We start from the raw sequence: 11,284 nt of genomic DNA, 5'->3' as shown, positions 1-11,284 counted from the left end.
GAAATATAAAGAGTGAAAAATAGCTATCAAGAAAACCTTTGTATTTCCAAAAAGGGCACAAGATAAGGTGTTGAGGAGCAGTGGTTATTTGCACATCTCTGAATTCCGGGGTGACCATACTAGCATGTGAATTACAGGGCATTTCTCAAATAGATGTCTTTTTTACACACTCTCTTATATTTGGAAGGGAAAAATGTAGAGAAAGACAAGGGGCAATAACACTTGTTTTGCTAATCTATGTTCCCCCAAGTCTCCCGATAAAAATGATACCTCACTTGTGTGGGTACGCCTAGCGCCCGCGACAGGAAATGCCCCAAAACGCAACGTGGACACATCACATTTTTTGAAAGAAAACAGAGGTGTTTTTTGCAAAGTGACTACCTGTAGATTTTGACCTCTAGCTCAGCCGGCACCTAGGGAAACCTACCAAACCTTTACATTTTTGAAAACTAGAGAACTAGGGGAATCCAAGATGGGGTGACTTGTGGGGCTATGACCTGGTTCTGTTACCCAGAATCCTTTGCAAACCTCAAAATGTGGCTAAAAATACACATTTTCCTCACATTTTGGTGACAGAAAGTTCTGGAATCAGAGAGGAGCCACAAATTTCCTTCCACCCATCGTTCCCCCAAGTCTCCCGATACAAATGATACCTCACTTGTGTGGGTAGGCCTAGCGCCCGCGACAGGAAATGCCCCAAAACACAACGTGGACACATCACATTTTTTCATAGAAAACAGTGCCTACCTGTGGATTTAGGCCTCTAGCTCAGCCGGCCCCAAGGGGGGGGGGGGGGGGGGCAGAAATGGCCTAAAATAAATTTGTCCCCCACCCCTCCAACCCCACCCCGGGAGCAACCCTTGCCTATGGGGTCGCTCCCCCTGCGTGACATTGGCGCCAAAAAAAAAAAATCCTCGGTGCCTAGTGGTTTCTGCCCCCTTGGGGGCAGATTGACCTAAAATCGGCCAACCACCAAAAATTGCCCTGGCGCCTAGAGGTTTCTGGCCCCCTGGGAGGGTGGGGGGGGGGGCAAAAATGGCCTAAAATAAATTTGCCCCACCCCCCCCCCACGGGAGCGACCCTTGCCTACGGGGTCGCTCCCCTTGCGTGCCGGCGCAAAAAAACAAAAGATCCCTGGTGCCTAGTGGTTTCTGCCAGGGGACGCTCCCCATCTTTAAAACAACAACAATAAAAGTTCGGCCTAATTATAATAGGCTGATCTGCCCCCCAGGGGAACAACCCTTGCCTAAGGGGTCGCTCCCCTTACGTGAAGAAGAAAAAAAACTCCCTGGTGTCTAGTGGTTTCTACCCCCCCCCCCCGGGCAGAAAAGGCCTTAAAAAAAAAAAAAAAGGCCCCCTGGGAGCGACCCTTGCCCAAGGGGTCGCTCCCTTATGTCACTTTAAAAAAAAAAAAAAAAAAAAAACATCCCTGGTGTCTAGTGGAGTTTCAAAAGCCGGATTGCAAGCAATCCGGCTTTTGAAACCCTGGGAGAGACTTCAAAGTGAAGGAAGGAATGGTTTCTTACCTGTAACTCCAGTTCTCTCGTAGGGGTATTTCCATGATAGTCATAATCACTGAATAGTTCTGCGGGCCTGCGGGGGGACCCCGGAGCACTGATGTGAAGTATATTCTTAAGTGCAGATACCAGCCCTTTGAAAAGGGTCTGTCAAAAACCACTTAAGAATAACACTGTGCAGCCTATGTGAACAGCTACACAGGCCAAATTGTTGAAAAGAAAACAGCTGTAGTGTAAATTAACATTCAAACACACATTTATTCTAGAAATGTAATAAAAAAAAATACATTCTCATACTTTATTTACACCTCTCATGAGAATAAAACAATGCAGGGCAGTGTACCCCATAGGCTGCCATTATACAGAATGTAAATAGAGCTGTGCCTTTAAGAAAGTAAAGTCTTCCTGTATTCCATCATGCACAGCAAAAGGCAGTTGCCTCAGTTCTTTTTGAAGGCTTGTAACCTGACATGAAGGAACAAAACATTTGTTGGAGTACCAACATCGATATTATTATGGCAACCTTTCCTATGTCAACTCCACCGGGGAGGAGGGAGGTGTGCTTATGACCATCATGGAAATACCCCTACGAGAGAACTGGAGTTACATGTAAGAAATCATTCCTTCTCTCGTAGGGGAATTTTTTCCGGCTCCTTCTGACAGGACCCTGAAGCATTGAGCTCTACCTCACAAAGCATTTTTTACAGAAAATTCAATTAAAACCTTTTGAATTTCAATTTCACTCGACGTTTTTAATATTGAGTGAACATTTGCTAACCTTTTCTGTCAAATTCTGACAGAAATTTAAGGTTTTTCTATTTTTAGAATGCCTTCACTTTTTGATAAATGTCCTTCTTGTGGCAGAAAAAAGGCTAAAACAGACCCACACCAGGTCTGTATAATTTGCCTTCCATCCAGCCACAAACCTGACTCCTGTGACATTTGTAGAACTTTCTCCAGAAGAACTCTTCGTGATAGGGAGAAAATTCGACTTCAGGGAAGAGAGGACAGGAGAAGTGGTCAATCTACCACAGAGCGAGGAGAAGGTCAGTCTTCTACCAGGGCTCACCCTCTTTCCTCTGCAACTTCTGCCAGACCTGCTCATAAACGACATAGGTCTCCGACAACGTCGAGGGCATCGTCTTCGAGGCCAGGAACGGAACGGAACGGAACGGTAGCAGGACGTAATGGTTACGTCCATGGCGCCACACAGGCGCTGCCATGGACGTAACCATTACATCCATGGCGGGGAAGGGGTTAGATAGACACACACCACTCTGGGGAAACCCAGCGTTCCTTGCTATTTTGCAGGATGCCATTGGTACAGCATTGGCAAGTGCCAGGATTACTATGATTGGACATCTGTACCACAGCAACGGGTTTGGCTCGTTTGTTTCTCTACAATCCTCATATGATCTCCCTCACCATTTTTTTCTAAAATACTTACAACTGTGGGATTACTTTCTTTGTGGGTTTAAAGATTTGATAGTACTCAATGATTTTAATATTCTTAGTTACCTGTATAGGTCACCCGGCAAAGAGCCTATAAGTACACTATCAGATTTTCTGCACTTACAGTATTGATGATAGTCCACTGTTGGCCTCCAAGTAGAGTAGGAAGCGAAACCTAGAGATATCCCCAGATAAGATACTATGGGGGTTATTCTAACTTTGGAGGAGTGTTAATCCGTCCCAAAAGTGACGGTAAAGTGACGGATATACCACCAGCCGTATTACGAGTTCCATAGGATATAATGGACTCGTAATACGGCTGGTGGTAAATCCGTCACTTTTACGTCACTTTTGGGACGGATTAACACCTCCTCCAAAGTTAGAATAACCCCCTATGTGCTATGGAGATCATTGATCAGTTGGTACATTCTGTAAGTTTAAAGTTACAGTGATTTAGGACTGTGTGTATGTTCTACTAGACTCCCGAAAAGATTTCAAAATGGTCCCTAAGACAAGGATCAGATAAAACCTTTTTCCCTATGTGCAGAGCCATGGCACCAGATTTAGTGCATATGTTTTCAACCTGTCCTGCTGTCCAGGGATTTTAGGCTGGGCTTTCAACCTCACATTTTGGACTACACTTATCTACGAGGGTGATCATGTTGGCCTATACGAATGAGAACAACCCTAGCTCTATGTTGTCTATTGTTATAACCACTGTATGACTGAGTATTGTGGGAGCCTGGATATCTCCGGACCCTATAAAGGTAATAGAGTGATGGGCACTGATGTGTCAAATATTCTAACTTGAGTCAGCTATATCTAAAGCCAGAAGCCCCAAAGCTGTTAAAAGCTTCCAGAGACTCTGGACCTACTCTCAAGGATAGGCCTGTGTACTATTCTTATGATTTTTACATCTCTGCAACTTGGTTTCTTGGTTATAAGTCATTTGATAGCTTTGGGACCCCTGATTATCAATTTGCCATACATTTTTTAATGAATTTCTGTTATGTATTTTCTCTTGTTTGGTGCTAGCCTGCATATACTGCTGTAAAGATGTTCTTTCTTTTCTTTTTTTCAGAACATGTCCGACTCTGGGTGAACATGAATTAAAAAAAATAAACCATTTTGTTGATCTCAGATAAAAGAATTTGCATCAGTTATGTGGAATGTTGTGCTTTCCGTACGGCTGAATAGGAAGTATGCTTAGCGGAACTGCTGTGTGTGCATCGGCCCGACCCATTTATTTGCCGGTGCTTGTTTATTCTTTCGTTATCCAAAAAAATGCAGCCTCGAAATAGTTCACACCAAAGACGAACACTCATTCATATATTAATAAAGACCGAAATTACAAGTTTTTTTGAATGGCACATCTTAACTCATGAGTAACCTCGTAGTAGAAAAGACATTTACTGAGGACATTTAAAAATAAAACTCACATCTAAGTAGTCCAGTGCAAGAAATGTTTCCGGTTCTGCTCTTTCCTCTTTCAGAAAGCGTATGCAATCCCGTGCACATTTCTCTGTTGATACAATGATGGCTGTCATGTATCTTCCAAAGACTTTGGTAACAGCCAGTTGGTACTTCTTATGTATAGGATGACACAAATCAAGTAGTCGTCCAAACTAGAAAATTAACAGAATAAGAAAATAGAATCAGAAAACAGATTTAAACCTCTAGTTAAGAAGAATTTAATTGCGTATACATATCTATGATATAAATGTTATAGTATAAACACCAAAGGTATGACTTACAAAACATATGTGTACGTTAGTATTTTAATCTGCGTACTCAGACGCATGCAAACGCAATAAAAACCAGTCACAGAATGGGATAAAGCGACCTACAGTATAAGGTTAGAAATGACAGCACATGAAAATAATAGTCAAAAAGGATAAGCTACTTACCTGTAAATCCTAGTTCTCTTCCAGGGGTATCCTCATCAAAGTCATAAACATTGAATATTCCCACCCCCGTGCGGGTACCCCGGAGCATACATAAAATACACACATGTACAGGTATGAAATAAGCACGAAAAATATATAAATAGCATTTTTAGTAGACAATTTTCGTACCAAACTCATGTATACGTGTGTACAACAGCAATGCAGACTATATTCATAAACAGGCTAAAATGCTTTATTTCTATGGAGTTTTTATTTTTTTAAACAGTCCCTTTCAAAATTACAATAAGAGAAAAACTTTCCAAAGCCCCATAGCTGGGCCCAGGGAAAGAAGCAGTAGCAACATCAGTGAAAAAAGAGAAAAAACTACATTGAAAACAATGGAGCATTATTAGCCAATAGGCTGCATGAGGTTAACACAGGAGAACCTTAAAATTCTGGCACTGTGCCTTTAAGACCCTGAGCACCTCCAGTATCCCACCATGCCTCAGGGGTGAAGGAGAGGTGACAGTTGGTTCACAGTTAGGTCAGTTCTTTTTTCCGGCTTCTTCTGAGAGGATCCTGGAGCATTGAGCTCTCAGTTTTTCTGAGTTTTTCTCAGGAAAATATTTAAAAACAGCGTTTTTTTTCTACCTTCACTCGACATTTCATACCTTTGTCTGAGTCCAGGGATTTTTTCCTGACTGGAAAATGCCTTCTCTTTTTGTAAAGTGCCCTTCCTGTGGGAAGAAGAAGGCCCAGTCTGATCCACACTCTCTCTGCATTGTGTGTTTGCCTCAGAGTCACTGCCCTGACACTTGCAGACACTGCAAGAACATGTCAAAAAGAACTCTGAAGGACAGGAAAAAGATCAGACTTCATGGTCTTCATGAGAGACATAAGACATCGTCCTCTTCGCTTCCCAGGCAGCCAACAAGCCATTCTCAGGAGAGGCAGGCTAGATTGACGTCAGCTGGTAGGAAGGTGCCTGTTTGTTCCCCGTCGACGTCATCGCTGCCACCGTCACATCGTCATAGATCGTCGTCAACGGCGACCTGACCGACGTCGATGGATACGACGTCGAAGGTACATAGCCATCATAAGGGCAGATCTCCGTCGACAGCAACCCACCGATTGACGTCGAGCCAGCACCGGCGTGCTCATTCGCCGTCGAAGGCCTCACATCCCTCGACGGCACGGAAGACGGCGTTGAGATCGCCTCAACGGCGAGAGCAAAGACATCCGCCGTCGGTGGCCCATCACTCGACGGCGAGGCACACGACGTCGAGCAGGTCGCGGTCAAGGGACCACCGGTCACCGTCGTGACCAGAGCAATCCGTGGTACTCCCTTCGTCATTGCAACTTTCAACGTCGACGCAGGTGTTGCCTATCTCACAAGGAGAAGAGCGTCGGCTACCCCCGGCTGATAAGAACACTCCAATAAGTCCTGTGGTCTCCATAAGGAGTGGTTCATCTGGGTGGTCGAGAGTCGCATCGTCTGGGCACATCTCGCCCATCAACTTATCGCCAAGGTGGTTGGACAGTCTTTATAAAACGACTGCTTCTCCAGACTCGCAATACTCGAGAATGTACTCACCTTCGGCTTCTCTCCTGAGGACACCATCGCCAACAGCGCGGACAGAACGGGCTTCTTCTGCGTCTCGCCAGTCGGCCACTAGGCCTCGGCGCGCTGCAACAAGATCTCGGAGCAGGTCACGCTTCCAGAGAAGATCCAGATCAAGATCACGCCGTCACAGAAGGTCTCCTTCTTGGTCCACATCATTGGAAGAAGCATACATTGCTATATAATCTTGTTTTGGGCACAGACAGAATGTTGGACCCAAAAAAGAGATTTGCAGCCCACCTTACATATGTTATAAAGAACAATTTAATCTAACTTTGGTAACACTCTTTCTAGTGGATACTCTAATTGCAGATTACTTACTTTGTGGATATTCTCCTGGCCTCAGACAGGATCAGGAAATCTTTAGCAGTATTTGGTGTTGTGCAGCTCTGGAAGAGACGAAGAGGGTGGCATATAAGTGCGACCCATGCATGCTGAGGTCAGTTAGTTTCTTAGATTGTCCAGGCAGGGAGTCTAGCAGCAACCTGTCAAGACCAGTGTACAAATATCTAGACTGGGACCTTTTTAGATGAAAAAGGGCCCAGTTTAAAGATTAGGGATGTAGGAAGACTGGTGAGGAACCAGCACAGGCCTACAAAAATCATCAACATGTTACCAGACCTGCAGGTCTAATGACTTGAACTACTACTCCTCCTAACTAATGTTCTTCACCCATAAACTGGATTCAAATTGTGTGATCCTGGCCTTCAAATCACTGAGTTCAGCATGTCTGCTGTACATAAAACTATTTTGTTTGATTTAGAATACTAAACCTTTGCATCATGTATAATAGGAATCTAGCCCACATTTAGGTTATGCATGACCTCTTACTTGCCTCTTAATTCACTAACAGTATTGTCATGAACTGAGAAACATTCTCATTTTTGACAAGCGTGGCACTAAAGCAGTATGTGGTAGCCCACTGTCATTTACAGTCAGAAGGTTATCCACTGAAATAGCCACAAATTTCCCATTGACATGCAGTTTTACTGATGAACTATATAGTGTACAAACAATGTTTGCAAATCAGGTCTCTGCAAATATTTATGATTTGCACACCTCCAAGTAAAGTGTTCTGATTAATTCTGATCATATTGATTTATTTTTTCCATCACACATTTTAGTTATAGCTTCATACATGTTATTTTAGCAAACTAGGCCTGCAGCTGTGCACTTTAACCTAGACATATTTTACTCAGCTTCATTTTTATTATTTTAACAATAGCCATATTTGCGGTCTTGTTTTATTTTCTCTATTTAGCAGTTCTTTGCCTAGGCAAGCACTGCGTTCTTAAACAAGACATTTCTTTCACTCTGTGCTTTTCTCAAGGCTGCAGTAAGATAGGTTGCCGGCAAACATGGTACGCTTTGTATCTAATGTTCACAGAAACATACACACTCTTCCGTGGGAAGCACTGGTCTTTACTTACTCAGGATAAGCTACTAAGGAGATATATTGGTAATAAACCGGAGGTCTCATTTAGGAGAGGTAATACCCTTAATAATATTCTCAGTCCTAGTTATCTCTCTGATACAACTAAATCAAGTTGGCTCAGTGTGTATAACTTGGGCTTCTACAAATGTGGCGCGTGTGCAGTGTGCAGGTGGGCATGGCAGGCCAAGAAAGAATTTTATGGTATGGGTGGAAGAAAATATGACATGAAATCACATATCGATTGTAACACCAGGTTTGTGGTATATATGCTTATTTGCAAATGTGATAAAATATATGTGGGCAGTACGATACGCCAGCTTTAAGTTAGAATATCAGAACACTGGAGAGCAATAAGGCAGGAAGATGAACGGTATCCTATAGCCTCTCATATGAAGGTATGTGACGACCAGGGAAATCATAAAGAATTCAGGTTCTTTGGCTTTGACTACTGTGAATTAAAGCCACGAGGTGGTAATAGGGAATTGGATCTAAGGAGAATTGAATCCACATGGATTATACAATTAGGAGCTGTAGAGCGTGGTCTGAACTCAGACTATGAGATGGAGTATTTTTTAGGTGAGAAATAGGTGGTATACATTTAAGAGAAAAATATTGAAGCTTGATGGTGCAGTGTTATATAATTACTCTGTTTTGAGCAGTAGGTTTTGTGAAGTTTCTGATAATTATATGCATAGGTGTTGTGTTTAGGTAGCATTTTAGCTTTAGGACTTGTCTGGAGTGCAAGTTATAATATTGGAAGTATTTGAGCCTGTGTGAGAAAAGAGTGTGTACTCACCAGTGATTCTAATATATGAATGTGATCAAGAACCGTTTTCATTTAGGTTATAATTAATCAAATAATTAAAGTTTTGTAATGTGAATAGCACATGCGCCACATAGTTATGGTAGTTTAAGTTTTCTTTTTGGCTTTCAGGTAGTTCATTTAATTATTATGTTAATATTTTAACTACTTCTCAGTATGAAATCATTTAAGAATAATTTCATGTGGCTAACACTATTTAGCAGTACGATCGGTACAATAATTGCTCATGTTCTGTTAGAGATTTAGTGCATATTGAATGATGGCAGGCACTGTGGTTGGGGTTTATATAGATTTGATTTGGGATAGTCCGTTTTCTATTTCGTCTCTACTCTTACAGGCGCTGGTCATTTTTAGTCCTTTTTCTATTATTATGATGGGACCGCGGTTTCTTTAAAATGGTGCAGTGGGAACTAGGTTTCCCCTTTTTGATAATGAGGATTGCGTACTCGCGGTAGTCTGTTACTGGGCATTACTTAGTATAATATAATCAACAAAACTACGAAGGTAAGAACTAGGAGCCGAACATTGTGGTGCTTTTTATTGTAGTAGGAATTTTTATTCACAATAGTCTACAAATGGCTTTCTGATGTAATTATTTGTAGGATACGCTGGTCAATATATATGTGCGATAACCTGGCACGACTGAATAGAAGAGTTGAGACTTGTTTTGTACAGTTTATCGGATACACGTTTTGACTTTCGAATTTGGATTAGAAATTGGATATAGCATAATCAGGAACAGAGTCGGAATTTACTTGATTTTCGCATGTTTTGGGGATTGGATATAGGACAGCATGCTGAGTTTACACAAGACATATAGCACTTACTTTCGTGGTGGATTTTTGGAAGCTATATTTATGTTCAATATCTATAATATTGTAGGATCAGGAGATGCACTAGAATAAGAATGAATATCACTGAGCATTAAGTCACATAATTATTTAGGGCACGGTTTCCACTATAAGGCACAGTAGATAATCACCAACAAGGGTGGGGCTGCAAATATGTTTTATAAATTGTATACTGATTTGTTTTCTATGGGAATATTGTTATAGGGGGTCCTGATGAAGTCCTGGGGTACTCCCCGGACGAAACACGTGTTGAGTGGGACAAGAGTGGGACAAATAAATGGAATTTAAAAATATTCTTGTGAAGTGAATATGTGATCATCTTTTGAACAACAAGTGCAAGCTACAATTACCTTTGGAGATCAGATAAGTGAATTCATTTGGATCAAGACTGCATATAATTTTTTGGAGACTGCAGATGCAAATTTATTTGGACTATATAGAATAAATGTGTTTTCTAAATTTGGATTAGATACAATTTGGATTTCATTCAATTAATTACTCTATTTCATTATCTGTGGATATTAACGTGTGCCGTTACATATTTATATGCATTGGATAACTTCTTGTGAGTTATTATGTAGGGTTCATTGAGGGTGAAGCACTAGTTTTAGGCACCGTTAATTTAGATCTTTGGGAGATAAACTGTGAGTAAGAGCACCATTTTTCTCATTTTTTCACCCTCTCTAAGGTTTGTTATCCTATTTATTGCAATTCATGCTTTATCTAAGATGCAGTCACTTTAATAAAACCTTATTGAACTATATTCTGCCTCTGATTGTCCTTGCATATGTGAGACTAATGTAACTGAGAGAAACGGATGAGATCCGAGTGACCACGATTTCCCTGAGGAGTCAATTGTGTCATCCGCTTGATTGCTTAATCATCCCTGCTCTTGGGTGGAGATGAGGCACTGCTAGTTAGCCTGTACAAAACCCGGATTAGGTCAACAGGTGTCACCTGTAATGGTTTTCAGACTCAGTCCCCCACAGTGCAAGTGAATCCGCCGCCCCAATCCAGTAGTCTCATTAGGATAATGAGAGCCTGTGCGATACACTCAAATACAAACAATGTGCTTTCCTAATTATTGATACATTTTGAAATACTTGTACCGTTCATTTACAGGCTGTTTAAATGTGTTAGGGAAAAAATGACATCCTTTCCTTTCACAACAATTGTCATGCAGCCCACTTTACAATTTCCTCTAACTTTGCAATCAAAGAAAGAAAAGTAAGCACCAATCTCCAGCATAAAATACGCAGGAATTTCTAAGAATACATAAGCTGACATTTGATCTGTGTCTTTGAATGCAAATGTGAGATGATAAAAACAATATTTAAGGGCATCTTAATTGCTTATTCACTTTCAGAATGAACAGAACATCTGTTCTTTGCTAGCTCAATCTTTCTCACCAGAACCGGCCAGTAGACCCTCTAAGTAGCTCGCTATGATAAAATCTAACTCACCATAGCGAGTAGGCGACTAGTTTTATCCAGGTCTGCAGTAGTTAGATAGATTATCCGCCAGAGCATTACCAAAGTGAAGTAACTTTTTCCTGTGATGGATACTTCTAACTGCAGCTTTCTGACCTCGTGTTTGGTTTCTGAACTGACTCATACCATAGGATCCTGCAGGACCTAGTGGCAAAATTCCCATCTCAACAGACCGGACAGTTGCGGCAGTAGTGCTCCATGAACCTGTG

The 11,284-nt window shown here is 41.7% G+C and overlaps 1 protein-coding gene across 1 annotated transcript in view; it reads right to left on the bottom strand.

Annotated features, from left to right (window-relative positions):
• SMC1B (structural maintenance of chromosomes 1B) overlaps positions 1–11,284 on the bottom strand; it is a 2,375,007-nt gene that overhangs the window by 1,507,085 nt on the left and 856,638 nt on the right. Inside the window, exon 10 of the mRNA XM_069228259.1 lies at positions 4,409–4,594. Within this exon, the coding sequence (XP_069084360.1) occupies positions 4,409–4,594 (186 nt within the window). The remainder of the gene's footprint in view (positions 1–4,408; positions 4,595–11,284) is intronic.

The sequence above is a fragment of the Pleurodeles waltl genome, chromosome 4_1, assembly GCF_031143425.1.
Source record: "Pleurodeles waltl isolate 20211129_DDA chromosome 4_1, aPleWal1.hap1.20221129, whole genome shotgun sequence".
In the NCBI taxonomy this organism is placed as follows: domain Eukaryota; kingdom Metazoa; phylum Chordata; class Amphibia; order Caudata; family Salamandridae; genus Pleurodeles; species Pleurodeles waltl.
Note: the sequence above shows the minus strand (reverse complement) of the source record. Positions and strands in the feature narration are given on the sequence as shown.